Source organism: Podarcis erhardii (assembly GCF_964252035.2).
Source record: "Podarcis erhardii genome assembly, chromosome: 10".
Lineage (NCBI taxonomy): Eukaryota > Metazoa > Chordata > Lepidosauria > Squamata > Lacertidae > Podarcis > Podarcis erhardii.
In genome coordinates, this window is record NC_138500.1 from 57991157 (window position 1) to 58013382 (window position 22226).

Below are 22226 nucleotides of genomic sequence, written 5' to 3' on the forward strand. Positions count from 1 at the left end.
ACGCTGCAGGTCAAAGGATTTCAAATATTGCAAACATATTTTAATTTTGGAACTTTGTACAAACGTGGGCTAGATACAGAAGTGGTCATGACAGGAGGGAAAAGGAGGGATTCTTATTGCCTGCAAATTTTCACAGAGACATAGAAATACCGAAGGCAAGTTTCTGGACAATCAACGAGATGAGAAAGTTTTTAAATTTGCAAGAGAGAAGATGCAACGCATGTAGTGGTGTGTGTGTGTGTGTGTGTTTTTCCCCTGGCAGTCCTTGGAAATTCTCTTGCCTTTTATACAAAGCAAAAATCAAAGGACTAGGGACCAAGTTTTTCTTTTAAATGCATGTCTCCTAAGAATGAAGAAAAAGCAAGAGACCGACAACAGAAACAAAACACAACAGCGACAAACCATGGGAAATACATTTTTGGGCTGCAATTGTTGCAGATGAAATGCCTGCTCTGAACAGTTTCCAATGATGACTGCCTATAGTATTACGCAATGTACAATGTCTGCTCTCCCGTCCGGTTACAGGAAGAGAAACGGCAATGTGACAAACAGAAAGGGATGGAGCCCACACTCCATGCTGGCATTCTCAAAGGTGCAAAGCAAAGCTACATAGAAAAATATGCAACCCCCCACCCCCACCCCGGCCATTGTCTTAAAATTGTCCTCGGCATTAAACACCCCTGCCCCAATACCACCCCCTTTCCCCCTTTCTAGCCCACCTACCTCCCTCACAAGTGGGATGAATTTTACACCATAGCATCGGGGCATTAAGGCAAAACCATAAACGCGAAGTGTGAGGACAAGTTACGGAACAAACACTCATGAAGGGGAAGCAGGTGGTCAGCCGTCTTCTTCATCGCTGTCCTTCATTGTGATGCCTTGAAGTCCGCTCCCATCAGACACAGAGACTGTGGCTTCCTCTACTGTCAGACGGCTGTGGACGGTGTCATATGTTTTGCTGTTCAGGGTTCCTTCCAGCACGCCCTGCAGCCTGAAGTCTCGATAGGTCTTCTGTAGCGACAAGAGAATATTTTCAGCAAAGGGTCAGTTCTTCCCTTTTGTAGTTCCCAAAAAATGTCAGTCTTGTCGAAGGGGGCAGATGGAATGAAGGCCTGATAAAGGGTTGGGAAAAGGTATGTGGAATAGAATTGGCGAATTAACGTGGCTTGATAAATGGATGACAATATTGGAAATGTTAACTAATGCTGATGGATAAAAGGAAAAAATGGAATGTGAATTAGAAAAATGAAATATAAGCAGTGTCAGGGGCTCAGGAGCAGAGGCACAGGGGAGAGAGGAAACGGAGAGCGAAGGGGAAGAATCTGAGGGCAGCGTAGGGGAGTATGACAGTGGCCCGAGAGATTCCATGAGTTTCTCCAGCGATTCAGAAGATTCCCAGGGGGGGGGGCAATGGCCAGGGCAAGGGGGGTCCCAGGGGGGACGCACCAGAAGCAAGGGGCCAGCGGGGACTCCCAAAGCAGCAGCGGAAGATCAGGACCAGTTCCCCCACCAGAGCGTAGTGGGGGGGGAAGAGTCCCATGTATCAGGGCCAGCGTCTCCTCCAGTAGGGAGAGAAGATGAGTCAGGGCTGACCATGCCTCTATCAGAGAGTGAGAGAACGGAGGGGAAGTCAGGTCCAGCTAGGCCCCCCCCCCGAAGAGGGAAGCAGTGACAGGAGCAGTGTAACGGTCAGGAGAAAGGTTGCCGGCTGGGCGCGCGCGCCAAGTTCAAATGTACAGGCGCGCGGGACGGCAGAAAACCCGGATTGGGAACCAGGTCCTAAAGCCCGCCGGAGGCAGGGGGAAGACTCAGGGGACTCAGCATCAGAAGAGTCTAGAAAGGGCAAGACCCCAGTGGACAGGTGGACCCAGAGGAGGAAAGAGCAAAGGAAGAGGTGGAGCAAGGCTAGAGTCTTAAACTGGTGTCTGGGGGGAGGAGATTCAGACGGAGCTTCAGCGGTCTAGAGTTCAAGACGTAGAGCTGTGCGCCGCGGCTTTGAAATCGAAACTGAACTTCAATAAAGACTTTTGTATATAACAAGAACTGGCGTTGGTCCTTTGTGAGCTGGGACCTCGGGCAGCTCTGACAAGCAGCAATAAGGGTTAATTATGGACACATCTAAGAAGCGGGTGGGAAGTCTTTTTGTTGTTGAAAAAGTATTAAATTTGCTCAGTTTTTTAACAAATCCACAACAATGTGGAAAATCAAAAAGAATCAATTGGCAAAAAAAGGGAATAGTACCGTATTTTTCGCCCCATAGGACGCACCGGCCCATAGGACACACCAAGTTTTTTGGGGGGGAAATAAAGAAAAAAAAATTATTCCCCCCCCCAGGCACTTGTGGGGCCGGCAGCGGGGAGAAGCGCTCTTCTCCCCGCCGCCCACCTGCAGACCAGGTCCGGGGACAGTGGGAGGACGCGCTGCGCTTCCCAGCTGTCCCCGGAGCTTGCGGGGCAGGCAGCAGGGAGAAGCGCTCTTCTCCCCGCCGCCCGCCTGCAGACCAGGTCCGGGGACAGTGGGAAGACGCGCTGCATCTCCCCGCTGTCCCTGGAGCTTGCGGCCGGGAGAAGCACGCGTCTCCCCGCCATCAGCCTCCAAACCACATCGGGAGACAGCGGGATGGCGTTCCGCCTCCCCGCTGTCCCCCGACCTTGTGGGACTGGCGCAGCGGCTCTCCTGAAGCCTGGAGAGCGAGAGGGGTCGGTGCGCACCGACCCCTCTCGCTCTCCAGGCTTCAGCGAAAACCTGCCTTCGCCCCATAGGACGCACACGCATTTCCCCTTCATTTTTGGAGGGGAAAAAGTGCGTCCTATAGGGCGAAAAATACGAGTAAAAAGCAGACCATTGGACTATTTTGATCACAGCAGTCTACCATGGCATCTTCAGAACAGCGTTCACTGAACTGGTGCCCTCCAGATATTTTGGACTACAACTCCCATCAGCCTCTCCGCCAGGCAGCATGATTTTTTCTGGGAGCTGTAGTCCAGAACATCTGGAGGGCAATAGCTGCTCTGGGGGGCTTAGGATGGCGTCTGTGCCAGCCCTGTATTTGAGATCCTTTAACTCAGTGTTTCCCAAACTTGGGTCTCCAGCTGTTTTCGGGTCTACAGCTCCCACCATTCCTAGCTAGCAGGACCGGTAATCAGGAATGATGGGAATTGTAGTCCCAAATTAGAGATGTCAAGGATTGGAGCTGGAATGTTCTGGATGGAAATCACATGCTCTTAACCCTAAGCTATGCTTCCTCCTTCAACACAACACACGAGAACAGGATCCCAACCCCCAAGCCCCAGAGCGTATTGCTGTAGGCAAGGGAGAGCTATTTAAATGTTTTGTTTATGGTGCTAAAAAGCCTGAAAGTAGTTCTCAGTGTAACATCTCCCAACAGAGTTCTTTTCTGGTACCTTTCATTGTGTGTGTGTGTGTGTGTGTGTGTGTGTGTGTGTGTGTGTGTGTGTGTTAGTGTGTTACACAGAAACAGGGAAGAAAACAGCACTCTTTCAAAAAAAAAAAAAAGGGTAGCATTCTTTCACATGCTTTCCAAAGAAACGTATCAAACTCTCATCAAGTAATTGCTGTGTCTTGAATGAGCTGGCTCTTAAACTTAATGAGCAACTCTCCAATAGCCTGTGTGGCTTGGGGATGCTTTCTCCTGGAGGTTATCAGGAAGAGCAGCAGCTCTGGGAATCGCTTGCCTTGAGTAAGTACAAATATTTAATTTAATACATGGCTCTGCCGTAACGGTATAGCTCAGGTACAGCACAATTGCCCGAGCAATGGTTCCACCAGCAGAATCTGGACTAATGAAAGACACTGGCCGATTCATCCTGAATGCTGCAATGTAGGCTGCGTTTCATTGTCACATGCAGCAGAACATACAGGCTTACAAAGGTGTTGGGCTGACAGCCACTGGGAATCAGGACTGTTCTAAAGGCTCTTTCTGCTTTGATCTGCGGAGTTGGGAGAGAACTACCCTGAATACGAAAAGACCGTGCTCTGTTAACCTTAAATCACAAGAATGTTAAAACAGGCGCTTAAAAACAAGATGGTACTTATTATTGCTTTACATTTCCAAAGTGAAACACATCTTGGATGGTTTACATGTCCTTTAGATGCATGACTAGCTGATTATTCTGAACCGAGGACTATATTTTTCATGATCAACTGCATTAAACAACCATTTGAATACCAAAATACAGCTCCAGTGCTAACAACTGAGCAAGTGTGCCGAAACGTGGCCCTGCCTGTGGCAGGAATGCCAGAAACACTAGTGCTTCTGAACTGGAAAATAAGACTTCAGTTTGATGTGCAAACTCTTCAAATTCATCTCTTTTAAACTACTTCTGTAGAATTTTTTTACTCATGCAAAACTAGTGATCCATATTAATAATAAAAAAGAGTTATAAAAATAATTGTAGGAGCTGCAAATGCAATTTAACTCCCCTTTGCTACGTGTATGCACTCACACAAATTCCACTCGGTGGTGCTTGGCCCCTGAAATCACCTTGGGAGCTGTGGGATCCAATTTGCTGGCAGGGGAAATGTTCCCATCAGTCAATCTCCATTTGTGCAGCCTTCCATTTTTGCACCTGATAAGTAGCTGAACAGATTCAGATAGGCCTTCAGACCACTAAATCACCTCACCAATCACTCATTAAGTGGCCTTTTGGGTTTCTGTTCTGCAGTGTTCTGGCCTCCGGGGACATGTTTATTAGACGCTAGCTGCTTGTACAATTTGGCTTATATACACCACTCTAGATTTGCTGGAGGGACTTTCATTGCGAAGCACAGATTCAGCTACTAAACAAATTATTCTTTCTGCCAGTCCCAGATAATTCTAAAAAGCACCTTTTCACTGCAAGTAAGATGGGTACTAGTGCACTGCTTTGCTTTAGCCCTTTCAAGCAAGTGCTGTAGCCGGTTCGGTGCGGCTCATGAATCACTGAGACCAAGACCATAAGAACTACCGTAATTCAACGTTCCCAATCTCTAGCTGTTTTGGACCAGAACTCCCATCAGCGCCAGCCAAGCTAGCTGATGGGAGCTCTAGTCTCAAAACAGCTGAAGGGTAACAGGTTTGGAACAAGTGATGTAATCTCATCTCAGCTGTGAACTCATTGGGCTGCCTTCCCATTTTTTAAAGTGGAATATCCACCTTACAGCAGTTGAACTTACGAATGAACTGAAGTGCTTCAAAGCTTTGGAGAAATTGCTATATTGATGCATATGATGCACAATATCTGGGATACAGCAATGTCTTAGCGTCTCACCAGCACAAGAGGGCAATTAAAGGCATAACGAAGAGAGACATCTTCCAAGAAATATGGACCCCATTCTTTAACTATGTTAATGACCAAAATCAAGACCTCCTTATATCAATTACTCAATATTCTCAGTGGAGGGATTACATTAATATGTTTGAATGTGTCAGTTTATGTCTAGAGGCAAACATTTGGATATACTGTTAGGTAAGTATTCAATGGTTATTTAAAAACCAATAAAACTGCTTTTTTTTAAAAAAAAAAAGCCAGAAGAATTCATTGTTTGCTTTTCTTTTCAATGCCGCGGTGCAATCAAATTCTAATATATTTACCTTCACTATCTTGATGAGAGTCTTCAGCTGATAGATATGAAGCTGCAGTTCTAATCTATCAGCCAGCCACACGCATATGATTTTCATAGAGTTACTGTACCATTGCTGTTAAGAAAAAAGAAGAGGCAGTAAATATATATATAGAGAGATGTCCTGTCCACCATTATTTATTTAGCAGATCTGGCGATGAGAGGCAAATTGGACCCTTCAAACGGGCTGCAAATCAGCCCTTGAAGTCAACGATGCCTTGATCCCGGTCAGTAAAACGGCAAGTGTCATTGCTAGGAAATTGGCAAACTTGACCTGAATTGGTCTTCACGCGAATTAGCATTAGCAAAAACTTCTCAGTGCCGTTGAGCTGGGCCATCTTCATGTGAAAGAGTGTTTCGCACATCGCGATCTCTAGGCAAAAAGGAGTGTTCTGTGCGCACGCTCGCATGAAATAACTGATTGCTAAAACAGTAGGGGGAAGAAGATTATTTACGGAGATGAAGGGGAAAATTGCACAGCTCTGCAAGTTTCACTTAGCAAAAAGGGAAATGAAGTCTAATGGAAGAAGAGGGCATCCGACGATGAAACACAATTCCTGCCGTTTTTTGCAGTTCTCACTCTCTTACCAAGGGTGCAATGAAATGGAGGGGGTGGGTGGGGAGGCAGACAGACGCTAAAATTGGGATGAGGGAACTGATAATGTATAACACAAAGGTTGCAGGTTTGATCCCCATATGGGGCAGCTGCATATTCCTGCATTGCAGGGGGTAGGAAGGGACCCTGAAAATCATCAATTCTGTGATTCTGAGCCACCACAGCCGCTAGAGGGCCATAAAATCTGTGTCCCGGGCTTTTTAGACTCTTCTATGCATGTACTAAGGATGCGGGTGGTGCTGTGGTCTAAATCACTAAGCCTCTTGGGCTTGCCAATCAGGTTGGCGGTTCGAATCCCTGTGATGGGGTGAGCTCCCGTTGTTCAGTCTCTGCTTCTGCCAACCTAGAAGTTCGAAAGCACGTCAAAGTGCAAATAGAGAAATAGGTACCACTCCGGCGGGAAGGTAAATGGCGTTTCCATGCGCTGCTCTGGTTCACCAGAAGCGGCTTAGTCATGCTGGCCCAATGACCTGGAAGCTGTATGCCGGCTCCCTCGGCCAGTAAAGCGAGATGAGCACTGCAACCCCAGAGTCGGTCACAACTGGACCTAATGGTCAGGGGGCCCTTTACCTTTACTTTACCTGAAACCAAAGTGGTGCATTGGTTGCCAGATGTGATTTCCATCCCCCGCCCCCAGCTCTCCTACCGCACTAATCACATCCCTTATTGGGAAGTCTGGGCTTTTAGGAAAATGGGTGGTTGTTTTCTGTTTTTTTGCAAGAGCTCCAAACCAGCTAATTTCACAGCCTGGGACGTGACTGAATCTCTCTCAAAAAGAGAGACTGTTTGGAGCACCCTGACTCGCATCAGCTACAATGGGTGCTCAGGGATAAAGGCAGCTGTGGTCCAGAAACATATGTCGGGCCAAAGGTTCCCATCCGTGAGGTAAATACTGACCTAAGGAAAGGCAAAGGCATTTCGGAGTTGGCCAAGGCACTACCTGGTTGCTTACTAGGTATATTCAATGTTCTTAATCGAAGATGTTAGGAAGGCTTTAGCTAAAATAAGTAGCATTGATATTTAACCAGTCGCCAAGGCAAAATAGAAAAACAAACCACCTCTGTAGCGTCTGTCTTTCTCAGTATCAATTACTAAACAGAACCCTGTGGTCAAAGTATGAAAAACAGAGTGGTGATTTCATTTTGGAGCAAAATTGCATTTGGAGAGAATTAGCACTTCAGGGCTTTCTTAAAAAAAAAGAAAGAAAGAAGCAGCTTTAAACCTTTTCCTAAAATAATTTCCTCTTCCTTTACAATAGAAGAGGACATGTATATATTTGTGTATGTGAGCACAGACACACAAGAAATGGGGAACACAAAGCTTGAGGGAGTGGAGGCTATATGAATACAGGTTTAGTACACACAGCCAGAACCAAGCAAGCAAAAATTAGGGCTGAGGAAAGGTGCCCTGGCTAAACCACAACAACATCAATAATGCTGCTCCCATCTTGCAGCTTATTATGTGCATGTTAGGCTGAGCAGTGAAATAACAGCATTTTAAATAATGAACAGTTAACCAGATAATCATCTTCCTTTGGTTTCTAATGCCTGGCAGTTCTTTACTTCCTGCCCTTAAAAAATCCTCTCTTCTATTCCCTCTCTGGGCAGTGGAGATCAGAAGCATCTTCCATTGTATCTCTTGGGAAGCAGAAGATATTACCCAGCCAAGGAGCTGCTAAACTTCATCCGTGCACATCCTCCAAAAGCACAGGCAGAAGCACTTTCATGCCGCCTAAGCAGGCACCCCTGGAATTTTGGCACCCCAAGGGGGAGCCTATTTTGCCCCTCTGGTTGGACAAGCCCTGGCAATAAAGGAAAGATTGAAATGACAGCAAGTACACTCCCAGATACCACTGAGCTAATGATAACATTCACAGCCCGCCAGTATGCTTTCTGCTCAAAGCCCAGCTAAATGGGGAATTGCACCAATGGCGACATGTTTCGATACAGCTTGTGCTGGGGAAATTCCTTGGAACTGAGTCCCAAAGCAGCACTTCTAGAACAGCAGTTGGGGAACCAGATGCATCTGGTAGGTTCCAAAGTAGACCTGATCCTAGCCAGGCTTGCACTAGGTCTTGCATTTAAATTCTGCACTGGTGGCAAGCCCTGTTTTCGGCAAGGACCTGCTCCACTTGGGAGCTCATGACTGGCGTTCCTGAGTGGAGAGGAGCCCCATCAGGACTTGTGATTGGCTTTGCATTTCAATGACGCTGTGTGCAAGTCTCCCCTGCACAGAGCTATGATTCCCAGTACCCTTAACAAATTACATTTCCTGGGATTCTTTGGCCGAAGCCCATCTGCTCTAGGACTGATAGCCATGATTTAAAAATTCTAAAATATAAATTCTGAGACATCGTAGTGTTACTATTTCAAAATAAGGATATTGTTGAACACAATACCTAGCCACCATTTGTTGTTTAGCACCTGCAAAGGCTGTGAACAGGCATGCAAATATATGCAAATTAGGAGTTTCCTTTTTGCTTATTATCTATTTCTGACATACTCACTTCAGAGCTGAATCCTGTCTATAGGGAGTAAGCAAACGTTAAAAGATGAGTGCCTTGCAGAATTTGCTTTTACAAGTCTTTTTCACTCTATATATAATATTTTAAAAAGATTATTGATTAGAAGTTATTTTAAAATCCATGGATAACAGGTGGCATTCAAATAAATGCTGTCAGCCACATTGGGATGAGTGTCATGTAGCTTAACAGATGGTATCTGAGTGAATTCACTGCGACAATAAATTCGCTCACCTGATCACTCTCTCAACCACCATTTGTTCTTTTGTATCTATTCATTGTTACATGCAATATGATAGACCCAATCTGTTCTCTTATCAAACAGACCTTGGGAAGAATTAACCTCGGAGGTGGGCAACACAATCCAGTGCCGCCCATTTCCATGGGAAGACCTGCACCCTCGACGAGAAAAGGAAAAAGCCCACGTTGCGGGCCGTCGATTAGCGATGCAAAGGAGACTGGGCATCAAACAATTAAGTCGGGAGCAGAAGTGGTGCCACTTTGCACAAATGAGCAAGCTGCAGCTTGTCGAAGGAAGTGTTGTGATTTGTCGTTCCCTGAAAAGGAAATTAATGGGGTTGCGGGAGGCTAATAGAGAAAAGAACCTTGGCCGAAGTCACTCCCCTAAACACACAAATGCCATGTGCCCCGTGTACACACATCAAACAGGGCCCTGTGCTTGCTGTTGCCCCTTCCTGTGAACCTTTAAATGCTAAAATCACTGTTTAGCACTGGACAGGATAAGCTGGTAAACAGCGCCGGGTCCGGAATTTTACATTTAGCATCACCCTTCTTTGTATTTAGTTGCAAGTAGCAGGGTGGACTAGGGCGGAAAGCCCTGAGAAGTGTTAATCATGAGCATGATTTCTAATAGCCATTTTACAATATCCATTTCTATTTAAGTCACACTGCTGCTGTCTTCCATTCCTTACTAATAGAAAACAAGCCTTGTGTAGCACCAAATGCATTTCTATTTGGAAGTCAAAAGGACCACAGGATTTTTGACTGGAGTATTTTGCAGGTTGGATTTGTCCAACCTACAGCAAAGGGTGCTTGGATGCACATAAGGTTTGCGGAAATAAAGGCAGGTTAAAGAAACCCCCATGCCTGAAAGGGGAAGCGCCGACGTGCTTCTTACAGCATCCAAAACACACACCTGGGAAGTTTTTTTTCACTTTAGCATAAAGATACACAGTCAAACGGAGTCTTACTGGCTGAGAGGCAATGCACATCGAAGGTTGTAATTGCGGAAGCGTCTTTGGGAAGGTATATTGCACATTTTGGGTGCAATCTTCCCAGCAAGCACTGCCGCTGTACCAGAGGGACTGGTTTTGAAGATGATTGCAAAAGCCTCCCAAACGAAATCACATCACCGCTAAAGTCCCAATCATGCTTGATCTTAACCCAATCTCTCACAGGCTCAAAACAGGGCTTGCAAAGCTGCGTTTCGATCCCTAGCTTTCATTTGCTTACAGGAGGGCTCCTTCTGTTGATGGAACAAAATCTTGGGATCCAACCCGGTGTAAGACAGAACAGCACAATAAGGTTCACCGTGGCTGCTAACCATGGCGGCTGCTCACTCCCTCAAGTATTGCAGGCAGTATGCCTCTGAATACCAGTCACCTCTGATTACGAGTAGGGAAAGTGCTGGCTGTGCTCCTGCTTGCTTCCCGCAGGCAACACAATTTAGGAAGGATGTTGACAAGCTGGAAGTTGTGCCAAGGAGGGCGACTGGGATGATCAAGGGTCTAGAAGCCAAGCCTTATCAGGAGCAGTTGAAGGAGCTGGGCATGTTTAGCTTGGAAAAGAGGAGACTGAGAGGAGCTATGATAGCCATCTTCAAATATCTCAACGGCTGTCCCAGGTAACAGGGATCAATATTTATCTTCCTCCTGCTCTAGAGGGCAGGACTTGAACCAATGGCTTTGAGTTACAAGAAAGGAGATTCTTACTAAGCATCAGGAAAAACTTTCTGACAGTATGAGCTGTTCGGCAGTGGAGCAATCTCCCAGAGGAGGTTCCAGACTCTCTTCAATGTTTCATCTGAGATTCCTGCATTGCTGGGGGTTGGACTAGATGCCTCAAGGAGTTCCTTCCAACTCTATAGTTATTCTATCCGGTAGGCTACTGTGAGAACAGGAGTAGATGGGCCTTTGGTCTGAACCAGCAGGGCACTTCTCATATTCAATACAAAAATATACTAAATTAAATGACAACCCACGGGTAATGTTTTTTTACAAATTGTATGACAGTGGGGTCAGAGTGGAAGGGCCCGTAACAAAATTTGTAAGCTCCACCTCTGACTCCAACCAATCTTAGCCAAACCATTCCCTTCCAGAGCCTTCTAAATAAAATGGCTAAGACGGTGAAAGCTAAGGAAGCCAGACTCCCTCTGCATTTTGAGCACAGTAAAGCTATACCTTTATTTGTCTCAAACAACATTCACTGGCAGTATGCAAGCTTTTTGTGTTTTTAAGACAAACAATTATTATTATTTTTTGCATCAATGAATGATGCCTGCTAGACTCCAAAGTTCTTACAGTAAAAACAACAATACTTTTCAACGACACCCCAAATAATCACATTCCCCTGAGCTTGGAGGAGGGAAAATTGAAAAGGCATTACATTGTGCCCTGATGTCAATTCTATGGCATTATTGCTTTTTTGTTGTTGCTGCGCTGTTGCCTACACAGGAATAAAACAGAAAGTGTATATTATATATATATTTTTCACACCAGTGCATGACAGCAGCCAAGCATTTTAAAAGAAAATTTGTTCTCTCCCTCCCCCCCCCCCCAATACATAGTTCAGACAGCTCCTGTAAGGGCATGTATTACTCACTTCATTTTCCCTTGAAATATCTCTTTTGAAGTTAAAAAAAAAGAGGGGGGAAAAAAGGAAAGGCTAGGGTTGACTCGGCAAGACCCCTGTATTTATTCACACTTATTGTGCATGACTGTAGACTGGTAAATCATATTAGCGACCCGTCTTTCCATCAAGCTGCTACTTGCTTTCCAGCCCTAGGAAGGTTCAACAAATCAACAGGAGCACGGAAAACAGAACATCAGTCTAATCTAGTGTTTAAGGTGAAGTTTTCAAACCCAATCTAAGAAGATCTTTAGAGCAAGTAAGAAGCTGAAGGGCTCAGAAGGTGGTATTGACAATGAAAGAGTGTTGAAATATTGAGAAGCGCAGCACTTGTGCATTTTTAATAACCAGAGGGTCAACAAGGACACAGCTCACTCCGTGCCAATAGTTGCCACCGACTATGGAAATTGCCACACCAGGGCCGTAAACGCTTTCAGTTCATCAGCTTTCTTAAACACCCTAAACCCCCTCAGCGGACCTTTAGTCTTGAATTAACAAACCAAAGCAATGAAAGAGGGTGCAGCTTGAATGGCTGGCGTTGATCCCCAACTGCGTCCAGCACTGCTACAGGCGCTGAAAAACTCTCTCCATTGTCAATAGAAATTGACAAACCCTCCTCTCTTAAATAGTACAGCTGAGCCAGGCTGGATCCACGCAGCTGTAAAGGGCTCCACTCTCAGGGCCCGGGAGCACTAACAATGGAACAAGCATGAGCTCTTTGTCAGCCTCAGACTTGGCAATTTTCTAACAAGGATTAAAGTTGTTTCTCGGCAGTGCCGGTGAAAAGAGATTTAGCAACATACCGAGCTTTCTTCAGCCAAGTTAAAGAGAAGTAGTTAAGGAATTTCATTATTCGGCCGGCCATTGGAAATACAAAACAAATATATTCAATATTCACAATCCCTACCTCGCTCAACTACTAATCTATAACGTTCTGAGACGGAGCCTACTAAATCGAACACTTGTCTCTTGGGGGGGGGGTAAACACATTGCAGATTTTTTTTTTTTTAAAAAAAGATGCAGCTGTTTGCTACCTGGAACGAGGACTCAATATGTACTAATACACAAAGCCGTAGACCTCGGAGTCCTGATATTCCTACTTTTGAATCGCCAGACCACATAGGGATTTTCTTTGGCTTGGCTCTTCTGGCGACCGGTCACTGATGAAGAGGAAGGCGGGTGGTGGTGATGGGGAGGAGAATATGGTACCTTTTGCCTCTCGAGGAGCAGAGCTGCATTTCCCTCCAATTAAGGGCACAATCCTGCCAGGGCCAAAATGAATAGGGCTGGGGCAGCAGACAGCACAAACCATGAAATAATATTACATGATTAGGAACCAGCGCTGCAAAGATCCCGGTGGATCCTCTTCCGCGGTGTTAGTTACAGTCCTGGATAACGGCAAAACCACACATTAAGTGGAAAAGACCTGCTTTATTAAGATGGCAGGAGCCGAGGTGCAGAGCCGCACGCCGCTAAATAAGAGACTTTGCTATTTTAGATGCTGCAACGTTGTCTAGCGATGGGTGAAAATGCAGTATTGGCCGAATTAACAACACGCTCGGGGATTCAGAGAAGAATGTTTGTAATTGCATGGATAATAGAGAACTTAGTTTAATCAAATGCAGGTAAAAACAAAAAAACAGAAGCTCTGTCCGTTTACCTATTAAGGGACAGCCAGGGAGGTGAAAAAACTCCTAGGATTTTAGCCACAATGTCTCTATCATTTGCAGTATTATATTAAACGATGGCCCTGCAGAGAGTGATGGCAAAAGGGCTACCCAAATTCTATGCGGGGGGAGAAACATGTTAGTTTTCAAACCAGCTATATACATATATAAATAGATAGCACTTCAGATCATCACATCTATTGAGCAACTGGTTCATTTGCAGAATGGTGAACGGCTCAAGTAATGACAGATAACACAGACACACCTCTTTGCATAAACATGCTTCATTATCACGGTACATCATTTATGTTTCTCTCACATGATTTCAGGCTCCTCTACCTTTCACTACCTTTCTACAATAAAATAGAATTTTCATAAATAATTGGCTAGAACGCCTTTCTAAAGGTCTGAATTTTCAAAATAAAATCTAAGACAATATTTAAAGGTCACCCAAAACATTTATTTTATTTTATTTTTTGCTGAAGGAGAAAAGCAAGCAAACAAACCTGCTTGGGAGAACATAAAAGGCTTCTCCCCCACAAAAGAAACCCTCTGTTTTGTCCATATAAATGTGCAATTGTAGGTATAAGAGCAAGTGATCAGAGAGAGATTTGGATGCTCTCCATTATGCATATGTGGTTAAAAATTAATGGCCTATTAAGCCCCCTACCCTTCCCCTGCAAAGTTCAACTTCATAATTGAAACCGCCTATTAACTGCCAACAATCTTCCATTATGGTGTGTGTCACCTCCTTAATTATCCTAGATCAGCTAATTTATAGTTTGATGGTCTCCAGTCAATACACTTGAAATTAATATTGCCTAAAAAAAAACAAAAACCAAAAACACCCGCTACTGCGTTTTTGTGTGTAATGCTAAGTCACATTTGTAAAACTGTGCCTGTGTCAGAATTAATTTTATACAATTACCCTACATTTGGTTTGTTAGTACGGTTGATTTGGAGCGTGTAAATGTGTGGGAAGGGAGGATCGGGAGCAGCGTTTAAAAACTGCCTTGTGATTTTATGATGCAAAATATTTTTAACCACCAATGCCCAATTCACATGGTCTGAACAGGATTTTAGAGGACAGATGGCCTCTGTATGGAAGGGAAGTGAAACTAGATTGGGAGAAATGAAGAATCTGTGCTTTCCAAGGATCTCGACCCTTTCACCCTTTGGGTTACTATGGTTCCAACCAATAACAATACTCCACAGCTTCAGAAGCAGATGCCTAGCTAGCTGGGAGTGGGATTTAGTCCCTCAGCAGCTATTGGTGTGTGGGCAAGAGAGAGAGATTTCGCCTTGAAGCCAAACGATGCTGACAGCTCTTTTCAGGGGAGTTGCATGGAGAGCTTTGGTTTCGCAGCCCATTCAAAACATTCCCCAGCTATCTCCCTTTGCTTTAGGAAGAAAACGGGCAACTGGCAGCCTACCAACAAATGGGCATGCTTTTTAGGAAAAAACACATTCAGCCAAAAGCAAAGCTCCTTAGGAGGAGGAGGTCCACTCTGTATACTTCTGTGTCAGAGCTAAACCTCATTCAGATACCCTTGTGTATGCATTAGAGTACTCTGACGCAAAAGGTTGCTTGAACAGAGCTGCAACCCATTATTTCACAATACCTCCTTCCCCCCATATAGCCCCCACCAAACCAAGGGGCATGGCGTTCCAGGGGAAGTGGGTCCTGACAATGACCCCCACTTCACACATCAATTCATTCAGAAATATTTATAAATCACACTTGCACAAAATCACAACGGGAGTGATAAAATTACAAGAGCAAAAGCACAAATTAAAACTTTGGTGAGAACATCAATAAATACTGGTTGGTAAGAAGAAAATTCCATTGCTAAGGTCTATCTGAATAAGGCCATTTTGAGGAGACATCTAAAAAAAGGCAAGGATGATTTCTGACGAATCTCTACTGCCACACTGAAGACTCAGTCCCTAGTAGAGGGGTGAGGAGCCACAAAAATTGCCCCATCAGAGGATCTCAAAGACTGAGGTGGAGCAGAAAGGATCAGATGATGCTGAAGGTAGTTTGGGCCCAAGACGTTAGCGAATTAACAAAATTCACAGAACTGAACCTGACCTGGGAGCAAATTGGCAGTAGAAATAAAGCTTCATTGTGGAAATGGGATTGGTGCAAATCCTTATTTAAAGGATTATGTTGAAACCAGAATTAACGCAAAACAATCTGTTTACCAACCGATGGAGTTTTAAATGGCATTGTTTACGACCTGCCTATCCCTTGTGTCTTCCCGTGCATATGGCAGGCATAGAACGGAATCGAAACTCTGCACAGGGGGTGGGGAACACAGACCTAGACACCTGCAATGTTATTTCTACTTTTAAATATTATGTTCTAACATAGATGCTTCTTGCACTATGGGACTTGCAGAAGTGGCACATGGAATTCCCTCTCCGCCAATCCTTGCACCTGATCTTCAGTGCTCTGTCGTGTTCCAGTTCTGCAGCTCCCTTGAGCAGACACCGCAAAGTTTCCATATTGCGCCACACTGAGCCGTAGCTTTGCGATGCAGACAGACAACCGCCCACTTAACGTTACGTGAGATTTTCAATCAACACAGCTCCGCAAGAGGTGGAAGGCGACAATATGAAATATATTCAAAGGCAGCCTCCTCTACTTAGATGGTTTCCCCCCTCTTTTCATAAACAATAGGAGTGGAGTCAAATCTCCTTGGGCACAGAGCCACTCCAACAGCTGTTGAACTCTTCTTCCCTAAATACACTGGTTCTGTACTACTATGAGGCTTTGGGTAAGTAAACAGAGCTTAACTAAGTGCAATTAAATATCTAACTCTCTCTATATATTAAAAGTCACTTGGTTCGTTTCCATCACATTTGGGTGCTTGGAGAATCAATCATCTTCTGCTGTAGGTGAAAAGACTCTGACAACAATCCTAGAAGAGGATTCTAAGATGATGTTACAGCCTTATATGATTTCCCCTCACTAGGGAAGAAAAGCATCTAGGATGCTGCTGGCTGCCTAGAATGGGGAATTTTCTTTCCATGGAGAAAAGTGGGAAGAATGTGGGATACAAGAATGGTGGAGCACCTTGAAATTGGGGTGGGAAACCTGTGACTCTCCAGATGGGACTTCAACTCCCTGGGACTTCAACTCCCAACAGTCCCAGCCAGAACAATGACTCAGGATGTTGGGAGTTCAACACATCTGTACTATAGGCCCATCCTGCAGGCCTCCTCTGTTGCCATTGATTTGAGCTGTTCAGCCCAATGCTTGCTGTAAAATGGCCCAGATGTGATTGTGTCAAAAGCATAATGATGGCTTTTGCTGTCCAATCAGTAGTGCTCAGTCAGGGTCACAAGTTGATTATTCCTTCCTCATAAGAACAGCTTGCTGGATAAAGCCAATGGACTACCTAATTCAGCATCCTGTTTTCACAGCGGCTAACCGGATGCCTGAGGAAAACCCACAAGCTCAGCATCCAACAAGGAAGGAATACAGAGAACAGAATCTAATCAAAACAAATGCAGCCCTGTATACTACAAAAGTATAATATGTACTGGATGTCCCAATGCAATTGGTATTAAGACTCAAAATAATATCCAAACGTATATATGTAGAGTCACAAAGAAATATACACCGTATTTTTCACTCCATAAGACGCACTTTTCCCCTCTTAAAATCTAAGGGGAAATGTCTGTGCATCTTATGGAGCGAATGTGTGGTTCCTGGGGCTGGGGGGGGGGTGGTTCCCGGGTTTCCCCTGCCAGCCCCACAAGCTCTGGGAGCAGCGGGAAGGCTGCACGCAGCCTTTCTGCTGCTCCCCAACCTGCTCTTTGGGGCTGGCGGTGGGGGAAAACCGGGCTTCCCCCACCGCCAGCCCTGCAAGCCCTGGGAAGGCTTCACGCGGCTATCCCTGGCTTTTGCGGGAGGTGGGGGAAGGGACAGAGTGCGGCTCTGTCCCTTCCCCCACCTCCCGCAAAAGCCAGGGATAGCCGCGGTCCCTTTAAAGAGTGCGCGGCTCTTGCAGGAGGTGGGGGAAGGAACAGAGTGAGGCTCTCCCACTTCCCCCACCTCCCGCAAAAGCCCCCAAGAGCCGCACTCCCTTTAAAGAGCTGCGCGGAGTGTGTGTGTGTGGCTCTTGGGGGCTTTTCCCTTCTCCCTCCTTGGGGAAAAGCCTGCAAGCGCCGCACACACACACTGCGCAGCTCATGAAAGGGAGCGCTGAGCAGAGCCTGGGATGCTTACAGGCTCTGCTCAGCGCTCCCTTTAAAGAATATATATATATTTTTGAATCCCCCCCCCCCAAAAAAGTAGGTGCGCCTTGTGGTCAGGTGCACCTTATGGAGGGAAAAATACGGTATATATGCATACAGTTTTGCAAATTGCTATTCAATATGTAACTGAGGAAAACCCGCAAGCAGGATTTGAGCACAAGAGCACTCTCTCTTCCTGTTGTTTCCAGTAAGGGGCATTCAGAACCATTTCTGCGTCCCACAGTGAAAGTAGAGCACAACCATCATGGCTAGCAGCCATTGATAGCCGTGCCATCCATCAATTTGTCTCATCTTCTTTTAAAGAAGCCATCACTTATCCCTTGCCTGGGAATAAAACTGCTGCAGACACTCAACTGATGAAATGCTTCTGCCTTGCCACACTAAGCTGATATTTCGATATTCACTTTCCATCTTAAATGGGTCTAATTCATCCAAACTGAAAAAGCAAGATATGGCATTACCTCATTTAATCACATGCCACGATATATGAGGTTCCCTTTCCACATATCTCTCTGCTATTGGAACCACAGGATACGTAGAAGTATCCTGGGCTTCTTGCCTAGATTATATTCTGCTGTGATGGGATGAGGGTGGCACTGTGGTCTAAACCACCGAGCCTCTTGGGCTTGCTGATCAGAAGGTCAGTGGTTTCAATCCCTGTGATGGAGTGAGCTCCTGTTGCTCTGTCCCAGCTCCTGCCAACCTAGCAGTTTGATAAATAGGTACCACTGCGGTGGGAAGGTAAACAGTGTTTCTGTGCACTCTGGTTTCCATCATGGTGTTCAATTGCACCAGAAGCAGTTTAGATGACTAAACCACATGATGACTGGCCACATGACCCGGAAAGCTGTCTGTGGACAAACGCCAGCTCCCTCAGCCTGAAAGTGAGATGAGCGCTGAACCCCATAGTCGACTTTGACTGGACTTAACCACCCAGGGGTCCTTTACCTTTTACCTTATATTCTGCTGTCCTGCCTGAAAACCTTCCCATGCAATATACCACAAGCTCCTTAGTTTGTAATTTATTTGTTTATTTTTTAAAAAAAGTATATACCACTTGACACTAAGGGGAAAAAACCTCCAAGGCAGTTAAGATAGGAAACACAGAAAGAGTCAAATGGCAAGCTCAAATATTGGGTAGTCATATCTGTGTTCCACTTTAAAAGAATGCATCCTCTGTTGGAACAAGGAACAATGAAAAAGATACGGAACTGGGAATGTTGAAAGTGTAAAGAGGTTGAAGGGTCATTCCTCCACATGTGGTGATCTTGCAGCATAATTAAAGATTGTTAGGAAGTAATATAAAATGAACTTTAAAGCAGTACCAATGAAAGAAGCGTGGTACCTTAAAATGTTGGAATATGCGGAATTAGCAGTAGACTAAGACATCAAGATGAAAAATGGTTTAAGGAGGACTGGATACAGTGGTACCTCTGGTTAAGAACTTAATTTGTTCCAGAGGTCCGTTCTTAACCTGAGGTACCACTTTAGTTAATGGGGCCTCCTGCTGCTGCCGCACTGCTACCACACGATTTCTGTTCTCATCATGAAGCAAAGTTTTTAACCTGAGGTACTATTTCTGGGTTGGTGGAGTCTGTAACCTGAAGCGTCTGTAACCTGAGGTACCACTGTATATGTATATAGATTACATGGAAAAACTATGATAAACAGACAATTAACTTAGCATGATGTTAGTAGTTTCAGCGGTGTAAGTAAGAACAAGAGATAAGGAGAGCAGAACAGAAAGGATTGGAAAACTAAGAAGATGTGGGAGGGAGTGGATTATAAAAGGAGCCATGGAAGGAGAGGAAGGGAAATCCACTAATGCTTGTATCTTTGAAAGTAATAGAAGACGTTAAGAATTTTGAATTGTATTTGAAATGTGCGAACACACACACACGCGCGAACACACACACATATATAGTGGCATAGCAATAGCACCTGCAAATTTTGTGCAAATGTGTGCTCTCTCTCTTTTGGTGATGCATAAATGGTCGCCCTAAACCGGTAACAGTTATGGAAGCTATTCTTTAAAAAAAGCCTATGGCATTACATTTCCTAACCAAACATCTGCTGGAATGAGTGGAAAGAGCTCAGTCACACTGGCTTACCCTAATGCTGGGACAGCCCCTTCTGCCACTGTTTACAGTTAGGATCTGCAACAGGGTGTTGCAGTGCAGTGCATCTTTCCCCCAGAACAGGAGTTCTGCCCTTCTGCATGCCAGCCAGCTAGCCAGGCCTTCAAGCTCTGGGATACTATAAGCTGTAAGGAATTCACCTTCCAGCCTCTCCCAGGGGAACATTTTTCTTTTTCTGCTGACAGTCAATATTCCATGGCTCCAACATTTCACCGATGAAAATAGGAGAACAACAACAATTTTACTATCTATACCCCGCCCATCTGACTGGGTTGCCCCAGCCACTCTGGGCGGCTTCCAACATATATAAAAACATAATAAAACATTAAAAAGCTTCCCTATACAGGCCTGCCTTCAGATGGCTTGGGGAGTCGGATAACTCCATACCCTCCAACAGCTTCTGTAAATCCGGGACTGTCCCTGGAAAATAGGTACACTTGGGGGGTGTCTGTTGATATATATACCCTTTTCTGTTTTGTAAAAATCAACACCAGAAACATCTTTACTTCTGCATACCTCTGGGTTCACCGGGTCATACAACCTCCCTCTTGTCTCATATTGACCTTAGTTTGGGTCCATTCCAGCTGGCATTCACCCACCCAAGTTCGCTGTTAAGACAGAATAATGATTATATCCACCACCACCACTCCCGGTATCTCTGTAAGAATTATTATGTTTCTCCGCAAAGACTTCCAGAAAAGAAAAAGCTGCTGCTATGAACACTGGCACGCTTTCCCCCCTTCTCTCTCTCTCTCTCTCTCTCTCTCTCTCTCTCGAGCTAGGTAACACATACAAACAGCACACCGGCAAAGTAGTACATATTTGTCTTTAGAAACTGTGAGCTTCTCCTGCTGATTAAATGTGTGTATATTTACAGTACATGCAGAAATCAATAAACCCTCAATGGTGCCTGCGCTTGGCACTTCATGGTGGAAAAAAAATATGACCTGAGACAATCCAAATGGTAGAGATCCTATTGATTTTTCCCGACTGCACTGAACGAGGAGGCAGCAATCCCAGTTAACACTCTCCAACTGATTCACCTACAGTTTCAGAGCTATTACGGCTGGATATATCCCATTGATCTGAGTAAGGTGAAATACCATTTTAAAAATCCTCCTTGATAAAAGTTCTGTTTAATTGTGAACTACCCACTTTTTCTGCTTCCTCCTAATGACATGTGGGCTGTTTATTTAATTCTAAGACAGAGATTTATGAAGCCCCTCACCAGCATTTATAGGGTGCTTTAAATCAACATTTTTGGTTGTACTTGAGGGTCACTTAAATAAATGTAGGTTTGTTTAAAAATTTTGTCCAATTAACTATACTGAAATCTGTGATGCTCAAACCCTATTTTGATGCAGTATAAATATACTACAATATTCTGATACTTCGCAATATTGCTATAGAATGCAGATGTTTTGCAACGTTACAGAAATAGCTGTAAAGCATCCTTGGATTGTGAAATATTACGGAACGCATTTTAATTACTGTTGCCACATGCGCAGACTATAAAACAGACATGTCTAATCAAAGCTTTAAAAACATACTAAACAAAGTCTTTAAGACTACGTTTTGTTTCAACAATCGATTTCACATCAAAATGAATAGATTAAATCTGACAATTGCTGATAAAAATCATCATGTTTCATGGATGTTAAAATACTACTCTGGGTTACAGTTACAATGCTGTTTTTGAATGATCTTTGTAAAATGCACAAGACTCATGGGGAAAATGTCATTTTACTGGACAGGAGCTCTTCACGTAAAAAACACACACCTTAGCAATTCTTTATCAGGATACAACATATAGACTTTTCTCTTGTTTGGAGGATCATTCTTTCTCAGAACTAGGGAAGTTTGAAGATGTCGGGCCAATGACATGATTAGGCTTGTGAAGAGGAAGTGGCAGGATTCATTCTAAAGGTGCAACCTGCTGATTGAACCATGACTCAGTGTGGGATGTGTGTTTGCTCAGAGAAAATCATCCTCGTGGGTTCCTGGCCTGAGAACTGTGTCACCACAGTGGTCCAAGGAAGAACAAAGAGACAGGGGGGAAGAACTACATCTGGACGAGTTAACCCACATTTGGACCCCAACAGGGCACTGAGAATCTGCACAGACAAAACTGTGTAACCACATTATAGCGACTTTAAGAACATCTGGGTGAGCTTGCTTTTCTTTCCTCCCTCCTATTCCTTCTTCCTTGTTTGTCATGTCTTAGACCATGGGTAGGCAAACTAAGGCCCAGGGGCCAGATCTGGCTCAATCGCATAATAATAATAATAATAATAATAATAATAATAATAATAATAATAATAATAATATATTTATACCCCGCCCATCTGGCTGGGTTTCCCCAGCCACTCTGGGTGGCTTCCAACAGAACACTAAAATACAATAACCTATTAAACATTATAAGCTTCCCTAAAGAGGGCTGCCTTCAGATATCTAAAAGTCTGGTAGCTGTTCTTCTCTTTGACATCTGGTGGGAGGGCGTTCCACAGGGCGGGTGCCACTACCGAGAA

The 22226-nt window shown here is 44.6% G+C and overlaps 2 protein-coding genes across 5 annotated transcripts in view; one reads left to right on the forward strand and one right to left on the reverse strand.

Annotated features, from left to right (window-relative positions):
* The window catches only part of LOC309350850 (uncharacterized protein), a 29623-nt gene extending 23741 nt beyond the window's left edge, over nt 1-5882 (forward strand). Inside the window, exon 3 of one of the 2 annotated variants that reach the window (XR_014160519.1) lies at nt 5772-5882. The gene's annotated coding sequence lies outside the window, so the exon portion shown is untranslated. Of the gene's footprint in view, nt 1-5768 lie in introns of both variants that reach the window. The other variant, XM_081878147.1, reaches the window with a different exon arrangement.
* CADPS2 (calcium dependent secretion activator 2) overlaps nt 19-22226 on the reverse strand; it is a 351450-nt gene continuing 329242 nt past the window's right edge. For all 3 annotated transcript variants that reach the window (XM_081878161.1, XM_081878160.1, XM_081878159.1), the window contains 2 exons: nt 5594-5698; nt 19-1011 (listed from right to left, as the gene is read on the reverse strand). In XM_081878161.1, the coding sequence (XP_081734287.1) occupies nt 841-1011; nt 5594-5698 (276 nt within the window). In that variant the 3' untranslated portion in view covers nt 19-840. The remainder of the gene's footprint in view (nt 1012-5593; nt 5699-22226) is intronic.